Source organism: Calidris pugnax, unplaced genomic scaffold (genome assembly GCF_001431845.1).
Source record: "Calidris pugnax isolate Ruff unplaced genomic scaffold, ASM143184v1 scaffold244, whole genome shotgun sequence".
NCBI classification, from domain to species: domain Eukaryota; kingdom Metazoa; phylum Chordata; class Aves; order Charadriiformes; family Scolopacidae; genus Calidris; species Calidris pugnax.
In genome coordinates this window covers 2,725,603-2,744,947 of record NW_015091141.1, presented here as the reverse complement: position 1 = coordinate 2,744,947, position 19,345 = coordinate 2,725,603, and the positions used below count along the sequence as shown (strand labels likewise).

The 19,345-nt window shown below is 42.9% G+C and overlaps 1 protein-coding gene across 1 annotated transcript in view; it reads left to right on the top strand.

The window, feature by feature from the left end:
- Nucleotides 1–83: 83 nt before the first annotated feature.
- ANTXR1 (anthrax toxin receptor 1) overlaps nt 84–19,345 on the top strand; it is a gene marked incomplete at its 3' end in the record, with an annotated part of 116,274 nt that continues 97,012 nt past the window's right edge. Inside the window, exons 1-7 of the mRNA XM_014958704.1 lie at nt 84–568; nt 11,383–11,454; nt 12,194–12,265; nt 14,509–14,590; nt 15,791–15,824; nt 17,747–17,826; nt 19,038–19,106. Coding sequence (XP_014814190.1) covers nt 417–568; nt 11,383–11,454; nt 12,194–12,265; nt 14,509–14,590; nt 15,791–15,824; nt 17,747–17,826; nt 19,038–19,106 — 561 coding nt within the window. The remainder of the gene's footprint in view (nt 569–11,382; nt 11,455–12,193; nt 12,266–14,508; nt 14,591–15,790; nt 15,825–17,746; nt 17,827–19,037; nt 19,107–19,345) is intronic.

Below are 19,345 nucleotides of genomic sequence, written 5' to 3'. Positions count from 1 at the left end.
TCAACAAAAAAATTACAGCGGGGGGGGGGGGGGGGGGGAACTTCGGACCCTCCCTGTAATTTCTGAAGTCTGCGACAAAGCAAGATTTGTTCGGAGGCTTCTCCTCCTCTTGCAGAACAATGGTGCTGCTTTCAGAGAGCTGCAAGTGAGACAGAGGGTCAAGTCCCTTTAAAAAAAAACAAAAAGTGAAATACAGTATTGTGCATCTTGAAATCTGAAACCAAGAAACAGAAGTGCAAGGGAAACAAGGGGGAAAGTCTTGCAGTTCCTGAGGACAACTGTTGCAAGTGGAGTTTTAAGGAATAAGAGATATTTATATCCACATTGAAAGGTCATTGAATGGCTTTTGTGGAGAAACCTGTGAAATAAAGGAGCCTGGAAGAAGAAATTTCTTTTTCTCCTCCTCTCTGGATATAATGGCTATTGCAAAGCAAAGCATCTTGAGATTTGGCTTCAAATGTCTCTTCCTAGCAACTTTTGTGCTGGCCTGTGATGGACAAGGTGGGAAGAGAGAGAATGGTGGTCCTGCCTGTTACGGAGGATTTGATCTGTATTTCATTCTAGACAAGTAAGTCTCTTCTACTCTGCCCCTTTTCAACGAAACCTTTCTCTAGGCATGAACTGGAACGGTATATACTGATACCGAGGAGGTTTTCTTTGGCTTTTGGTTTTGCAGAACTCACTGTGTCCCTGAGGGACCCAGGAAGCTCCTCAGTGCTCTGGCGTGGAGCTTTGTTGTGGAAACTTCTTTGATAGGTCTCGTATAGAATCCCATTGTGTTCTGTAAATCCATTTGTTATAAATTTTGCTGTGGCTGCTGTTGAAGCTTTTTTGTGTACTTGACCCTGTAGTTTCTTGAAAGAGTGGTTGGGAGAAGGGCAGTACCCCGGTCATCTCCGGTTCCCCTATGAACCGTGAAGGTTAAGGCACTCAGGAACGCAGGGGTTGGAGAGTTATCATTGCAGGCATTAATTTTTTATCTGAAAAGGCAGAGGAAATGCATGTCTGCCTGGAGATGTGCTTCTGTACCACTTACTCCTTAGCTCTGAACATTCTAGAGCAGCAACTGGCAGAACCACTGAGCTCTGAGAGGTGCCTACTCCCTTTGAAGGGGTCTGATTTTGGCTGTTGTGATGGAAAACAGCTAGAGTGCCTTATTGAATGAGACCTTTATTTTCTCTACGCTGAGTCACATTTTCTTTGTTTCCTGTTAATCAAATGCATCTTTTGACTGCTTAACTGTTTATGATGAAGATCCCTTCCTACCTCACTTTCTTCATCACCAATTGTGATAGTCTCATCTTCTTGGCACTGATAAGTTTGCCTCTTTACAGGCCTTCAGATTGTAGATGGAGCCATGTGAAATAGGTCTGTGCTGAGCTTTGGAAAGCTTTAGATTGAAGCAATACAGCAATTTACAAGAAAGTATAAAAAAATGCTAGCTAAAAGGATTCTCCTTATTTTCTTGATTAAGAATAGCTTTTTTGAACCAAAGGATTGGAAATACTGGAGAATATGCATGCCAGAGCCATGGTACTGACATTATTAACCATAAATTTCAGAGACAGGAAAGTATTTGCAACTTGCCAGAAGTGCTCGCGGATGAAGCTTTCTGACTGATCCTCTGGAGTGTTTTGCAGTAGCTCCCACATTCCATTAGTATAAATGACTTGGAATTACATAACACTTTATTACAAAATACTGGGTAAAATGTAAGACTGAGACACTGGCTGTTTTATTAAGCCAATTGTCCTAATGCTCCAGGGGAAAGATTATTTTTTTTTTTACTGTATACAGTGGAAAGATCTGTCTGATGCATTTTGTTGATTTGCTTTTCGGTTCTTTTGCTACATATGAAAAAAAGAACCAACAGAGCCTAATTTGTACTGCAGACAGCTTTTGCAAACTGCATTTCCCTGAAAGTTGGAGCAGGATTGAAGGTTTTCTCGAATCTGATGGATGTGCTGTGTTACACCTCAGAACTAATGTAATTTTAACAGCCACTTATTTCAAGTTCTGTGCTGTCCTCTTACAAAAAGGCATGACTTTCTAGGGAAAGTGATTATGAATTTAAGTGGAAATATGGAGGATTGGGACAAACTTTAAAGCAGGCAGACTTACCTCAGTGTATGCATCAAGGTATTCAGCAAAAAATCCTGCTTTGACAGTTGCAGGCTTCCTATTTCTGGGATTTTTCTGGTGCAGAAATGAACAGGGTCTGCTGTAAAAATGTCCTTGGTCCCCAGTGGGATTTGACAGAGAGTGTTGGTGTTTAAGCTACTGGGGTGCCCAATACACCATGGACCTGATTGCTTAGCCTTCGAGGTGGCTGATGAGCAACTTATTGTTGTGGAGCACGTCCCATACCTTTTATCTTTAAAACTTCCTTTCACTCCTCAGAGTCTAAACTGGAGTTCTAAATTCCTTAAGTCTTACGTAGCCTGGGTTTTCTACCTTCTAATTATTTAGAGAATGTTTTCAAAAATGCTGCTGAAGTCCTGAATGCGGAGAGAGGTGGTGCCTATGGAGACCTTCAGGCAAACTATGAAATGATAATAATAGATTCAGAGATCACTGCTTTTCTTTGAAATAGCTCAAAAAATGTTTAAAAATTATTAAAAGTGATAAAGGACACTAAAGCTTAAGAGATTTGGCTTCTGAAACACAGAAAGTTAATTTCAGTGGTGGAAGCAAGCCATTAAAATATTGAGCAACCTACTTTCTGGGATCAAAGGAGTAATGTAAAAACAATAAACACAGCCCTGGAAGTCACCCGTGCTAGAGTCCTCTACTAACCCGTTTGCCTCAGTGCCTGGTTGGACTTGATGAACTACTTAATTCCAGTTAGCACCCTGTGTGTGTGCTGTTTGTAGGGCACGTTTCGGCTCCTGCGTTACACACAGTCCTTGTCACAGCGCTGGCTCCTACAGTGTACTTTTGGCCACAAGCAAGCCCCTTCAGAGTGACCATGTAACCCACTGGTGTTACAGGCTGTTCTCTAGCTCACTGCAGCATTCTCCTTCAGGGACTCCTGCAAACTTGCTGGGTGAACTGCTGAAGGGAAACCAGGGCTCCTTCAGCTGTGTGCAGACAGCTGGAGCCATGACTCCCTGCAGATGGCGTGCTCAGAGGACCCGAAGCAAATCTTCCATTTCTCATGGTCATGAAGGAGGAAATCCAGCATTCAGCCATTCACAAAGAATCCTGTTACATTACGCAGCCTTGGTGTGCAAGTACAGAACAAAAAGCCTGGATGATACTAGGCATGCTTGCTAGGTTACAATAGCATCCTTAATCTCTGCTTGTGCACTTGCATGTCTTTTATCACTTCCAAGAGTTCTCACACAGCTTAGGCAGTGATATAGAAAAGCTCTCGGGCTGTGACTGTTGGACCTCAGGCTAATGGAGTTACGTTCCAGAAGTGATGCAAAGATGCCCCAGACGGCTGCAGTTCGAGTTGGGCAAACTCCTTGCCAAGTAAAACCGAAGTTGTCACACTGTTGTTGGTGCCATACTCCTACTTTGGAGGAAATTAAGGTTTGCCTGCTCTCTTGAGAATCGTTACTTGACATGCAGCAAACTTAAAAGGACAGAAATGGCATTACACACGCAAACACCAAACTTGAAATTGTGAGGTGCCTGATAGTAGGTCCACTAAAGGAATTGTGTTCACATGAATTAAGGCTGGATTAATCCATTTCTGTTGTACTTTGATTAAAAAAAAAAAAAAAAAGAAAAAAAAAAGAAGGGTGGAGAGGGCTATACCTCAAGAGCACAGTTGTATGCTATTTGCTATTTAGGTTACAGGCAGGATGTAGTCATACAGGGTGCTGAGCATCTCTGAGGGGAGGTCAGGGCAAGATGAGCCCAGAGCTGTGGAAGGTAGGACCAGCTTATCTTGGGGAAATTGTTGAGAAAGCTGGTCCTAGTTGGCATGTCCCTTTGTGTTACTGTGATGCTGTGGGGCTTCCTGGGTTGAGGCTTCCTGAGACTGAATGGCAGCAAAAACTATGGCAGAACAGGTTCCAGGCAACTGCTGGAGAGGGGACAGCAGAGGCTACAAAGATGACAAGGGGCCTGGAGCATCTCTCTTGCGAGGAGAGGCTGAGGAACTTGGGTCCTTTTAGTCTGGAGAAGAGAAGACTAAGGGGGGATCAACACCTATAAATACTTCAAGGGAGGGTGTCAAGAGGATCAACACCTATAAATACTTCAAGGGAGGGTGTCAAGAGGATGGGGCCGGTCTTTTTTCAGTGATGCCCAGGGATAAGACAAGAGGAAATGGGCACAAGCTTGAATATAAGAAGTTCCACCTAAACATGAGGAGGAACTTATTTACTTCGAGGGTGGCAGAGCCCTGGAAGAGGCTGCCCAGGGAGGTGGTGGAGTCTCCTTCTCTGGAGACATTCAAACCCACCTGGACTCATTCCTGTGGGACCTGCTCTGGGTGGCCCTGCTCTGGCAGGGGGTTGGACTGGGTGATCTCCAGAGGTCCCTTCCAACCCCATATCATCCTGTAATTCTGTGATTCTGTAATATGGGGCCAAAGAATTTACAGTCTGGATGCAAGATAAGATATATGGTCTTCATTAAGAAGGAAGAAGTGAGATGCTGATAAACATAAAGCAAACGTTTTTGTTGACGTTGTTGTTCTAAAAATATCATCCATGTGACTAATTAACAAAGACTGTGACTTATGCCCTGACATGGCATCTAGTGTTATGGTATGTAAACACCCACACAAGCACAGTTGGAAAATTAGGCAGCTCCCAGATCAATTTATATGCAGGTACGGAAGAAGAAATAGCAATGAGTAAGTCTTCTCTTTGCTGTATCCTCTGTATGTCAAAGATGTTATGTCCTGTGCTCTTGCCTGTTGTGTGCAAATAGTAGGCATTCAAAGACATGTGCAGAAAACACACAAGGAACTGTACATGTGTGAAAGAAAACTTGGCTCCAAAAGATCCTTGGCAAAATGAAGCAAGCAATCCAAGCTGTTTCCTGTGATCCCTTCGTTATTCAGCCAGACAGCTGATCTATTTTTAACCAGTTGTATTGGAGTGAAACTCCTGCTCTAGAGAGGCTAATGGTTGTTTCTTTGAATCTAGCTTTAGTAGCTGTAGTTACCATGACTTAAGCAGGACTAAGTCCAGATTTACACTCTGAGTGTGGAAGAATGTAGGGCCACAGTGGGATGGAAAGCAGACTCTGCACCACCAGGCAGGACCTACATGAACCACTTCTGGTTGTGGTGACTCTTCCCCTGGGAAACATGAGGCCTCCAACAAAGCAAACCACGGGACCCTTCCAGAGCTGAATAATAGTCTGGGTGCTCTAACCTTAAGAAATACAAGTCTTTAGTAGGTAATGGTAAGATGGAGTGTCTGCAGAAATACGTTCAAAATAATCTCTGATCTTTGCTGACCAAGTCAGTGATTCTTTGACTGTTTTTCTGGAATCATGGGCCTGAATCCAGAGTGATGTGTGCATTTTGTTTGGCTGGCAGGGGGCTGCTAGTATATGGAGGGATAGCTTTTGTTTAAGAATGAGGGTTGAGGGATGCTAGCAAGGTAGCCTGCAGGAATTTGAACGTTCTTGTGTCTTTTTCTTGTTGCCTGAAGGATGCAATTCCCTCCTAAGCCTGCTGTAGGCATGCAGTTGCAATGAGCTAAGTTAGTAAGTGAAATCCTTGCCCATCAAGACCTGTGTACATGTTTTTAGCCAGTGGTGAACCTAAGGTTAACTATTCCTTGGTAAAAGGAGTTGGTGGGAGGTGCCTTGCATTCAGGATGAAGTGCATGCCTGCAGCACTTTATCTACTGCTTGGTGTAAATTCATCCGTGGTTACTTGTTTATTGGTTGGGGTTTTTTTGCATATCCCCTGCCTGTCAGGAAGAGAAGAATGTTCTTGGACTGTGATTGAACTTAGAGGCTTATCCTGCTCTGCTTGTCCTGGACCTCTATAGACCCTGTAACCTCAAACGTTTGGCAAATATCTCTGGTGAGCTGCTTCATGTGAAGTGTGGCACAAGATAGTAGTGTTTCCTCAAAGAATTGCATCACCTCTCTAACATCTCTGTGTTATGTAGTGTTTTCAAAACTCCTGAAGTATTTGGAAAGAGAAAGGGCACTTCATGGCTCATTTGTGTTATTTTTTAAGAGCTGAATAAAAAGATGCTGTAAAACATCTTGGGTCAGTGCCACCTCTGACAGCTAGCTAGTCCAAAACTGTGGAACTTTAAGGAGAATTTGGATCAACATCAGTCTCTGCATAGGTGTCTTTATGTACTTATGTCAGCTGCAGTGCACGTAACTGGGATGAAGTCTTTGTATGAGTTTTGTACAAGCTTTGTACAAGGTTGTAGGCTTGATTCTGTTTTCTAGTTAATGAATTAAATAAAGCCATGGGTATTCTGAGAAGTTGCAATGACAGAAATGGAAATAAGGAGTATAAAAAGTGCAAGAACATCAAAGTATAAGGAGGTTTGCGTTGCTGCAGCTTTGGGTTATGGTGCATGTTATCACAGTGAGCAGGAGAAAAGCACTTCCTGAAGGACAGGGTTTAGCCAGAGTATGGCTCTCCGTGTCTGGAACCACAGAGCCATGTAGAGTGTCTCTCTCACCCTTGGATTTAGTTTAGATGTACAAAATTCCAGCACAGTTGACCACAGAATGTATCATTCTCTTGTTAAAGGCATAATAGTTTACTTAATCTTAATTTCCATTGATTGGGCTTCTCTCCAGCAAGAGAATTTGGCATCCAGACGATGAGCCTTCTCTTAAATTACAAGTTTATAGCATCAGCCATTCAGCTGTGAAGTGTTGACTTGCTGATCATCCTGTTTCTTTTGGGGGAATATGAAGAGATAACGATTTTAAATTTGGCTCTTACAGTTAGGCTTTAGAAATACTTGTCTGACTCAGAGTTCTTGGCCTGTCTTACGAGAGGCTTTGCAAGTGACAAGTGTCATTTACTGAAGGGCTTCTGAATGACACAGTCAAAAGCTCTGGAGGTGAGCACTGTAAGCTAATGCTGGTTTTATAAAGCTTCTGTTGACTGCAAAAGGTTAGTTTTATTGGGTTTTTTTCTATTTTAAGCAAAGTGAAGACTGTAAGAAGCCTGAAGTGTGTTTCAAAAGATCATAGAATCAGAATGGCTAGAGTTGGAAGGGACCTTAAAGATCATCTAATTCCAAGCCTCATGCCCTGGGCAGAGACACCTCCCACCAGACCAGGTTGCTCCAAGCCCCCTCCAACCTGCCCTTGAACCCCTCCAGGGATGGGGCAGCCACAGCTTCTCGGGACAACCTGGGCCAGGCTCTCACCACCCTCACACCAAAGAAGTTCTTCCCCACATCTCAGCTCCATCTCCCCTCTTTCAGTGTCAACTGCCTTTTCAGTTCCCCTTCCTCCTAGGGCTCCCCTCCCTGATCCAGAGTCCCTCCCCAGCTTTCCTGGAGCCCCTTGAGGGACTGGAAGGGGCTCCAAGGTCTCCCCGGAGCCTTCTCTTCTCCAGGCTGAACCCCCCCAAACTCTCTCAGCCCCCCCTCCCAGCAGAGGGGCTCCAGCACTCCCAGTATCTCCGTGGACTACTCTGGCCCTGCTCCAACAGCTCCATGTCCTTCCTGATGTTGGTGGCCCCAGAGCTGGAGGCAGTACTTGGAGGAGGTCTCCCCAGAGCAGATCAGAGGGGCAGGATTCCCCACACACACGCTGCTGGCCACGCTGCTGGGGATGCAGTCCAGGATGCAGGGGGCTTTCTGGGCTGCCAGTGCACAGCGCCAGATCATGGTGCCAGCCTCATCCACCAGCACCCCAGTCCTTCTCCTCAGGACTGCTCTCCATCCATTCACCACCCAGCCTGGACTTAAGCTTGGGGTTGCCCCAACCCCATTGACTTGTCCTGGTTGAAATTCAGGACAGTTTAATGGGCTCATATCTCAAGCTTGTCCAGGTTCCTCTGGATGGCATCCCTTCCCTCCAACATGTCAACCACTCCACACAGCTTGGTGTCACTGCCAAACTCGCTGAGGGTGCACTCAATCCCACTGTCCATATCACCGACAAAGACATTAAACAGCACCAGTCCCGGTACCAACCCCTGAGCAACACCACTTGTCACTGGTTGCCACTTGGACATGGAGCTGTTGACCACAACTCTTTGAGTGTGCCAGTCCAGCAATTCCATATCCACCGAGTGCTCCATCCATCAAATCTGTCTCTCTACAATTTAGAGACCAGGCTGTCCCACGGGATGGTGTCAAATGCTTTGCACAAATCCAGGTAGATGATGTCAGTTGCTCCTCCCTTATTCACCAGTGCTGTAGTGCCGTCATAAAAGCCACCAAATTTGTCAGGCTCGATGTATTTTATGTATTAGAGGAGTACTTTTTTCTAAATGCAGACCTGGGCATTTGTACCACTGACACCTAGGCTGGACTAGATGGAGAAATTAACTGCAAGTGGACTGCAGGCTGTCTAGCTACAGATGGAAAACTTGCTGTGCTAGAAGGGATAATGTCAGCAAAAGTGTGAGCCTTCATTTTGGAACCCTTTTATAGCTTGCTCTGGTAGAGATCAAGAATAAATGGATTGTAGACTATTCCAGTTGCCCCAGTTCAATGCTTTCAGAACTGAAAGCAGAAACCATCCTCCTTTCATGGGATAGAGTGGGTTTGTTTTTATGATTGTAGCAAAGATAAGAAGTTTCCTTGGAATAGATGTTTAACCTTCTGCTGCTCTTGAGCTTCAGGTTGTTCCCTTTTTGTGTTAATAAACGTGTGGGAAGGTTTCATGGGAAAAGAGCTGTACTTCAGACACTTGGAGTTTTGTTGCAGAGAGCATAGAGATGGGACTCTTGGTGGGAGAACAGAGCGAGGATGATGAAGGGAAGGAGGTGCAGCAGGAGCTGAAGAAATACTTGTGTGAAAAATTAAAAAGTGCTGCTTACCTGAAAACACTGCCCAAACAATTTAAGACCAGCAGAACAGCAGTTGCAAAGGCAAACACTTAAACAGGGTGTGCTACTGATGGGCACGTCATTGAATTGAGCTATTGGGTTTTCAGCTTTATTCTACCAAATGCATTTCCAAAAAAAATGCATGACTTCTCAGAGCCATGGAAACTGACAGGAGTTTCAGATGACGACCTACATACCTTATGGGCCTGGTGGCTGGATTTCATTCCCAGCTGCCTTGCTGCAATAGTAATTTTAAGTGATGATCAACGTTTGTTCAGAGGGGAAGAAATTATCCTACTTTTAAAGGCTAATGGAGCTTCTAGGGCAGCGTCCTCTTGCAGGTGGGGTCTGGCTAGAGCTTCTGTGCCGGCAGAGCCCGAGAGCTGAGTTTGCCCTTAACATGAACTGTCGTATGGTCGTCTTATCTGATGGCTAGGAGAAGGTTGGTTAGGGTATACTTGTGAAAGTATATGTAGCTTCATGAGTCTGCTAGCAGATGGTTCAGAAAACATGTGAAACTTTAATGAGGTGCACTTTTTTTGCGAGGTGGATATATGGCCTAAAGCAACATACCTTTCACTGAAGGAAGTGGTAATTGTTTTATGGTTAACAAAGCCTTGGCTTCATGTATCTTCTGGAGACTGATATAACCGTTGCTATAAAGTGAAGTGTTTCTTTTATGCCTCATCATGTAAAGACCTATTTTGCAGGGCAGTTCTCGGACATGGTTTGGACTGATGGGACTGGAGTGCCTGTCAAGGTCGCAGAGATATTCCACACATCTGAGAGGAATTTGCACCTGGCATTGAGCATTGTCTGTCTCTGTTCTATCAGTTGGCAGCTTGGATGCAGCAGGGGTTACATTTCTTGTTTGAGACCAAGTCCTAATGTACCTCAAACTTCATCTGTTACAAGACAGCAATTTTCCCACTGTCTATGCAGTTTAATTGGTTAATCAAGGCTCTTGCTATTAGTGTTTCCTTGGTCCTCTCCAATACACATTTGCACGGAGAACAAGTAATGATTTCAAGTCCTGGTCTGATGCAAGGAAAGACCCAAGAAGTAATCTAGCACTATTAGCATGTGTTTATCATCAAGTCTTCTCTGCAGTCTGTCCCTTATATTCCTGGACAAAACGGGGGTGCCTGTAAGGTTTTCTTTAAAGAGACGTGTTCGGTATCAGGTCTTTTGTGCAACAAGAACCAGAGAGTTCATAATTTTGCCAGATGGTCCATATGCTCCTGTACCTGTACAAGGGTCCTCACTGCATGTCATCTAAGGTTGGGACCATCCAGAGAAAGAATGGCTTAAGATATCATGGAGCAAGTGGGTAAGGCCAAGGCTTTTACTGAATGGCTGTAAATGAAAAGCAGGTGTGTGGAGAATGGGGAAGGGAATTTGTAGGACCTGCAGAGTGTGGTCTGGGCACTCACTGTGCTGCTCTCTGTGGGCAGGGGTTGGCTGTGCCAGGTGTGCAGTACTTGGGAGAATCAATTCATGGTGAATGCTCTGCATTCTCAGATCTAAGGTAGAAAAGAGTCAGGACAAATGCCTTTTCTTTCTGCGAAGTGAAAAAACATCTTCTCAATTGTTTGTCTTTCCTTCCTCAGCCTGCAGATCAGTGAAGTTTCTATTAGAGCTGGAATGATTATTTGCCCTATAAATATTTTTAATTGTAGTCAATGAATTAAATAAGTGATGACATATTTATTTTCCAACTCTAGGAAGGATTTTTTTTTTCCAATATTAATATTCCAGTGTTCATAGAAGTGCTTATGCCAGAAGGGGCATTTAGTGCTGAAAGATTCCGATTAACCTAATTTTTTCCTGGTTCTCACAACAAAAAGAAGAATAATCCAGTCCCATTATAGTCCATGTTTTTTTCCCCTGAGGAGCAAAATTAATTTGTTTTGCCTTTAACTGAGGTGTGAAAGAATTAGCAAGAACAGTCGCGACGTGGTTTCATAGTCTCTAGCACTGTGGAAATGCTAGAGAAGCTTAATAATCTATTCCTCCAACTGCACTTTATTCTCAAAATACACTTGAGCTAAAAGCTCTGCATAACGTTACGGCAAGTGAGTTGGTGGAATTAATCTAAAATCTACTGTGCAGAGAGACAAGTCTTCACTCACACAGGGTTTATTTATTTAAGGCTGTGCTAAAGGTCTAGCATAACTGCCTTATGTTATTGCCAAGTTTAGCCTCAAACACTTGCCTAGAGCGTAAATTATTTTTGCTATTCAAAGTAGAGTAGGAAATGTCATTTACAGTTTAATATCTCTTTAAAGGAAGAATATGGATAGCGAGTGGTAAACAAAATAAAAAGAAATGACTAGCTGAGCAATTTGTAACAAAGCATTAGGCTGGGAAAACTACCATAGCAGCAATTAAACTAGTCTCTCCTGTAATAATTGTTTCCCTAGATCAGGAAGCGTCCTGCACCACTGGAATGAAATATATCATTTTGTGGAACATTTGGCCCGCAAGTTCATAAGGTAAGAAGTGCTGCTTTGCAGATAAGGGTGTGAGGAGGGGTGTGTGTGCCAGTGGCAAGGAGATGTGCTCTGGGGCACAGTCGAGTAGCTCAAGCTGCTTTCCATCAGGGGACCTGCTGCAGAAAGTTCGTAATGCTTTTCTCAGATCATCCCATTGACTGCTTTTCCCAGATCATCCCATTGACTGCTTTTCCCCAAATTTCTGTTGTGCAGAAAATAGGGGTAGAAAAGCTAGTTGTTCCCTTTTCTCCTGCCTGGCTTCCATTGATCAAATTGTATTTTTAGGGGGAAAGAACCCTCTTGTTCCTGAGATAGCTGGCTGCCGCCTGAGGTACAGAAGTTTAGGTCTGCAGGGAGAGGCCTGAGGCTGTAGCTTTCAGGCACTGAATGCCTTGAGACTGGATGAAAAAACTCCCAGGTCAGTGGGTGGAATTTATTATGATAAACATAATTAGCTTTCCTTCCTCTCCATGGTGATATCAGGATGCACTTAAGCCTTTCTTGCTTTAGCAATCCTTAGGTCATGATGCAAGTGCTATTGACATCTTTTAGGATTCCTCATGGTTTGCCTTGACTAGGAAGGCCCAGGGCAAAACACCTTTTGCTGCTCAGTTCTATCTTTTATCCAGCCAAGTTATAATCTGGATAGCAGTGAGAGACCCTGTGTTTGATGTTGTGTGTACACTAAACTCTGGTCTGGACCACTGAAATAATTTACTTTTTTTCTCTCCTTCTCCAGCCCGCAGCTGAGGATGTCCTTCATTGTTTTTTCAACTAGAGGGACAATTCTAATGAGGTTAACAGAAGACAGGTAAGAAGAGGTTGCAGTTTGTGTCCTCGTTGTGGCTTCCTTTACCTTTCCTGCTCAATGATTTCCAGTCCACTGGGAGCAGTTGTGACACCTTTGTGCTTCTCAATTTAATTGTTTGAATCACCTGCCTATTTTCACCTATGGTACTCATTCTACTAGAATGCATTAAGGCCTCTTAAGGCAGAGGTTGCCTCCTTAATTTTAACTTCTAAATGTCTTTCTGTCAGCAATTAGGGTTTTAACTCAAACTGCTCTCTTTGAGGGAGTCTGCCTTCCACAGATTTTCAGGCTTTTGTCAGAGAACAGGAGCCTTGTTACCTTTGAAACATCCTTAGGGAGTTTCTTCTGCAAACAAATAGGCGACATAAAAACAAACTTGAAAGCTGTAGGTGATACCCGTACTCTTGAGGTAGAGGTGAACATATTTCTTTGCAGGTCTGAAGGTACGTTATAGGCAAACACTGTTTAGGATGGATTACGAGGGTTTGTATTTTCTGGCAATGACAGTTTGATTGCCATGAAGCATGTTCCTGTCATTCCCTTGTAGATGCCCAAGTTAATTCCAGTAAAATCTATGGGATGGATTTAGGTTTTTTTAACTCTGACTCCAAGGAGAGCTGGATGAGGTCCTTTAATCGCTTTTGCTTCCTCTGTTAACTTCATTGCCACGTGGAGCAAAAAATATATGTAACACATGTGAAGGCTGTATAAGTCAGCATGTGTTTTACATATTGGATGCCTATGAAATTGCATACCAAAGCAGCTACTATAGAGGAATGAATAGGAAACTGGCTGCTTTCCTGTCGAGCAGTCCACATACATACCAGCCTTGACAAATGCATTAAACCCAGCCAGCCTAAGCATCTCCTGCCGTTTACTGCATTAGTAAGTACAAAGAGAATTAGCCATATTTACCTTGATGCCAGAGGAAAACCTGTTCCCTTCCTCTTTCTGTTGCCCACCCTGTGAGCACAACCCATTGCAAAGATCTCTGGTCGGATAAGGCTCGAAACTATGAGACATAGGTCTGAAGCCTGACAAACAAGGTGTGGGCTTCATGCTAGTCTTTTAATTAACACTGGCCTTTGTTAATAGGAAAGCTGGAGTGGTGGCAGAACCTCTTCGACCTTGCCCATGCCTCCATGTGGTGTATCAGCATCTGAACATGAAGATTGAGGGTGCTTAGCATCCCTTTTTTTGGAAAAACTCTGTGCATTTAATGAGATTGGATTGACAAATTTTAAAAACCTTTGCTGTCTGTTTTAAAGTTTAAATAAAATTTAAAATTTTACATCTCAGTGCATAACTAGTTTGCGATATCGCAAGGACAGAATGAGTTCTTGAATGTTTGATAATTCAATCTATTGCAAAAGCAAATACTCCCTTGTCCTTTGTGAGAGTTACTGCTCTGCTGCTGTCAGCCTCAAATGTGAGTGTGTGATGATCACACAAACTGGATTGTCTCAAGCAGTTAAAAAATGCAGGGACAAAACTGACTTCTGGCATTTGGTCGTGCAATGTCAGTATGGTCCTCCCTGTTTCCCATGAAGATTGTACAATTTGCTCAGAGATACATCCCACACATCACAGGATTTTATCTTGGCATTAATCTTGGTAATATCTTGGTATTACTACTTCTGGCCTCTCCTCAGCTTCCAGAGTTTGGTGCCTGCAACTGAGTGGAACAACAAATGGGTGCCCACCCCATTTATCCTCCAGTTGATCTGTCCCTCTGCCTGGGATTTCTTAAAAGAAGAAAACAGACACCCTGAATCTTAATGAGCTACTGGGAAAGGCTTTATTCTTCAAGTCAGTTTGTACAGGAAGTGAAGCTGTAATGTCCAAGTAATCTGGAGTCGCCAGGGTGGTTTGAGATTGTGCCATTTTTTGTGGCTGTTTGATTGCATGTGTCCAGTCAAGTCAGCAAGTGAGGCAACTGAGCCAGGTGCAGGTCAGCTGCTCTGCCTCTGCATCAGAGGTTTCACCAAGATTACACGGGGGCTATTTATTTAGAAATAAATGGATGGGTCAGGACTTAGGAGAGCCTGCTGTTGCCATGCTTTCCCCAGGCTGTGGGAACAAAGGTTTCTACCCAGACATTACCTTAGCCCCTAACATTACCTCAGCCTATATAAATACTGGGTTAACTGCTTTTCCCCCTCTCTCTCTCTGGTTGTGCCCCTGGATATCAGCTCCTGATAAATTTGGTCTTGGCTCTAACAATGCACCTGCATTCCTTTCAGGGAACAGATACGCCAGGGTCTGGAAGAGCTGCAGAAAGTCCTTCTGGGAGGTGACACATATATGCATGAAGGATTTGAAAGGGTAACTGGATGCATGCTATAGTGCCTCTAAACCCCATCTGGGTGCTCCTCAGGGAATGTTACACAAAGGGATCTGGTTAATATTTCTCTGGTAGGTAAGTGGGGCTGTTACCCTTCTATACAGTAGGAACCCTGAAGTGTATGCATTCAGTGTTGGAGCTGGTTCAAGGGAGCTGCAAACCCCACTACTTATCTTTCTTTATGCCTTTAGCTTCTCTGGGGGGAGCTGCCTTTTCAGATTAGGACAAGGCAGAAGGTTTTGGCGTTGCAAGCCTACATGGAACCATGTTGAGGAAGGGTGGAAAGCTGTCTAGTGTCCTGCATGGGTGCTCTAGTGGGCTTGTTAGAGTTGGGTGGGGGCTCAGGCCATGGTTTGAGTCTGTTCTCACAGCTGGGCAAATGATACTGCCCAGAAGTTATTGCCTGCTCTGATGTTCTCCTCCTGAATACTTACAAGCTCAGCAGTTTCTTTAGACCTGAACCCCCTCCCACTTCTGTACCCGGATGCGTTTGGGAGGACTGTGGAACTGTCTGCCTATTGAAATGCCTATTGAAACTGCGTGTGAACACACACCAAGTGACAGATGGTGGCTCTTAACTTGGAGTCCAGACCCAAATCCCAGAGTCTGGTGACTTCTAGAGCTTTGCAGGAGAAGTCCAAGCAACCAGATTTAAATTCAGAACAGAAATGAAACTTGCAAACCGAATATGTTCAGGGTGGCTACTCTTTAATTTTCAATTGATGCACCCTGAAGCGTTTGCCCTTCTACCTTGCAGAATTTGCTTGTGCATAGATCAAGTGGGAGACAGAGACATAACATCTCTCTGCAGTTGTTTTATTTGCAATTACAGCAGTTGATCTAGAGGTGATGGGAATACTTATCAATGGACCTGGGATGTTTCTCAAGGGGAAGATGAATATGATTTTCAGACAGCAGAATGCTGGGAGATTACATTATTGTCGGCCAATGACTTAGGGCTGGTTTCACTGGTTATGCTTTAGAGAAGACCTTGAAGAAAGGTGATCAGAAACTATAGACCAGAAACTTGTTCTGTGAAGCAGATATCTCTGAAAGCAGCTTTGATGTGCAGAGACAAACTTGACACCACTGCCATCTTCTCTTTCTTTCTGGTGCATGTGTAGATGCCCACAAAGTATTATTATTCATTTATTGCTAATAATCTTCTGATTTAATTTCAGGCAAGTGAACAGATTTACTATGAAAATGTTCACGGTGAGAGACTTTCTTGATCCATTGAATGTTGTTTTTTCTCTTCTTTTCGACTGGTAACTTTAATAGATTGGAAATGCAGCTTCACTGTGGGAATGGTGGGGGGTGGCTCCCATTCTTACAGCAATGCAATGCTCTTCAGGGTAGTTGTTCCTTAAAAGGAAAAAGAACAGGTGGAGTTTTAAGGAGCCAGACCTGGAATGAATGTGTTTCAGGCCAAAAGTGAGAAGCCAGGCTGACTGAAGGTGTTTACTCTTACCAAAACTGTCTGGTACCGTATTTTGTTCTTTTTCCTTGAGGACTCAGGTAACCATTTCTTCTTCCTCCTGAAACATGAATCTGTGGAGATGCCCTTGGGTAAAAATTTTCTTCAATAAGCGATTATTCAATCCTGTAGTAAGTGCAGACAATTTCAAAACTGTTTGTCCTTTCTTTCTTTGTAATCGATGTAAAAACTTTCTGCACTGCAAGGCCTGAAGTAGAAATAGAAACATTGCTTCTTGGAACACAAAAGACAGGCAATCGGATGTTTGAGTACAAAGCCAGTCCTAATGGGTTTGCAGGGCCACTCAAGAATAAAACAAAGTAGTTACTAAGTCCACACAGCTTTGGGACTCACCTGTAAAGTTTGATGGCAGCAGAATGGAATAGATAGCTACAACAATTAGATTTGGGATTGATAATGCTTTTACATGCTGTTATACATGTTTGATGTAAACAGGTTGCCACCATATGCAAGAAGCAGTGGACAACAGAGTCCTCAAGTCTGAATGTTGGCCTGTGTATTTTGTCTTTACTAGTTCTCTACGTGTTTGTCCTTGTTGCACTAAAAGGAGTGTTCATACCACCTGCAGTAGGTCCAAAGGCTCCTGCAGTAGCCAGTGGAGGGAGAAAGGCCTCTCTGGAGGTCATTTGGGCTCCTAAGTTTGTACAAAAAGTGCTCACTTTTCTCCATTTCCTACACAGAGCCTACACACTTGAGTTAGGCACCTGTAACACCAATGATCCTGCGTGGTGCTTATTGTTTGTCACTCGACTTTCATTGCATCATTGCCACATTATTTAAATTTGGGGATTTCGAAGTGGCACAAGGAAATTAGGTGTTAGATTTCTGTTCTGCGGTAATTGAAGAAGTTGCTTGTTTGGATTTTTGTCCCTTCAGCAACAGCTTGTTAGAAGCACAGCTACTCATAATGGCAGGATAATGCCCTAAATGAGTGAAGAAATTTAAAGGTTGATAATTTGCATGCCTTGACATATTTAGCCTTCCTTTATCTTTCCATAACAGTGCTTGTGCAAGATATACCTACAGAGGCCTTTCACATCTGTAGCAAGTCTATTGTCAGAAATATTGATTAATTCTATTTGGCCACGCCTGAAAACTAATACAAACTTGTAAAACCCAAGGTATAATCAATGCAAGGGAAAGACTGCAAGGTTTAACTATTATTGCTGAAATATGCTACATAGGAAGGCTGAAGATTTTAAAGCCACTTTCCTACCATGCCTGTTTAAACCCCAATTGAGCTTTTTATCACAAGCTGAAAAAAATCTCTGTATTTCTTGAATTGACAGCATTAATAAAATCAGGAAAAAACTAGGAACGCTTTGCATTTTTTTTTTTTTTTTTTGATGGTTGCAGTCTAATCTACTGGTCTGAAATATTGAAATAGTTGTGAGGGGCTCTCAGTTAAAAATCATTGGCACGTCAAAGTGGTACTGAAGGCATGTGCTAGAGTGGTAAAAGTATGCAAAAATTCATGTCTTCTGAAAACTGTTTGGCTGAAGGGAGGTGAGGACATGGGCTTGATTTCCACTGTTTCTGGTCCTTTAAGTGTGCTAACAGGTCGTTAACAGGATGTTTTCTAGGATAGTTTAACAAATACAGCTCAAAACCAAGGGACTAATGGAGTTTGTGTATTCAGGTTACAGAACTGCAAGTGTCATCATTGCACTGACAGATGGAGAACTCCATGAAGACCTATTTTTCTACTCTGAGAGGGAGGTAAGTGTCTTACACATTTTTAGATTGGACGGGAGCGAAATGTCTGGGCTTGTTGCTTTGAAGGGAAAACCTTTTTCCCTAGTACCAAAACTGCACTTTGGTGCTTTTTAGATGTGAATCTTAAGGATAAATATTAATAACAGCAATGCTTCTGACATCAAAACTGAGACTGTTCATAGGAAAGGAGACAGGTTTAAGCTTCCTGTTTAAAAAAAAACAGCAACTGAACAAAAAACCAAACCAGCAAAAAACCAAACCAAACAAAAAAAAAAAAAACCCCAAAAAACCTAAAAATTTTTTGTAATATTTAGTATCTGTAGATCTCTGCAAAATAAACCTTTTTTTCTGTCAAGTTAAAAAAAAAAAAAAAAACCCTCAAACAGCTGAAAAGTTTCCATATTTATTGGATTGTTCTGGGAACAAAAAGTAAAGATTGCAAAAAGAGGATGACTCTTGTTCCTATAATCTTCTGTCATATCAGAAAGCCTTTCAGATGATCAACTCAAAAATCTCCACAAGTGTTTCCAAGATTTAAGCATATATTCTCAACACCCGCATTAAATTAGTGTATTATGCCAAATGTTAGATAAGCAATAGGTTGAGCACTTGAAAGCTTTGCTGTATAGTGTTCCTACTGGTGCCCTTTTGATAGTCATCTTTGAAGGGATGAACCAATTTTCATTTGTCAGTCAAACAAATTAAGATGACCTAAACTGGGAAGATGGTATTGTTACATGAATTTTCTATGGACTGATTTTTTCCTCTCGATCTGTCCAAAGTGAAGCTTTAAATCCAATAACAACAAAAAGAATAGGTTTGTAGAATAAAACACGTTCTGCTACAGCACAAATGTCATGAATCTAGAGTTCCCATCCTTACTGTTCGTCTCCTTTTTTTCCCTTCTGAAATCACAAATCCACAAATGGATCCACATGGACAAATGTAAGGAATTTGGAGTAGCTAGGAAGGTGAGCTAATTGGATTTAAAAACCTCACCAAATACCTTGGGTTTTGCTTTACTAAACGAATAGCTACTCTAGTAGCAGTTAAAAGCTGCTTTTGCAGAATCAGGGAGACAAGCTTTTAAAGCTGTCTTTAGACAAGATCCGCCATTGCTCATTTTACAAAGACTAAATTTATAATGAAGACATTTTAGAAACCTAAATCTCATCACATTTGTGTCCGCGTCATCCTCCCTTTCCTTGTTCCAGGCTAATCGGTCCCGTGACCTGGGAGCGACAGTGTATTGTGTTGGTGTGAAAGACTTCAATGAGACCCAGGTAACTGAGACACTCCTCGTGTTTGCTGGGGTACTCGGCAACTTGTTGAGCACAAGCACACACTCCTGAATCACTTTCTCAAGACCACACCAGTGGTCTTCCTCTCCTTCTCCTGACTCTCTGACAGTCTACAGTGACTGCCTGGAGGGTCTTGGTCTGGATGTTGGGTTTAAACCCCTTTCTGTCTAAATGTCCATATGTGGAGAACTGTCCCTTTGTCTGCCACAATGACTCTTGCT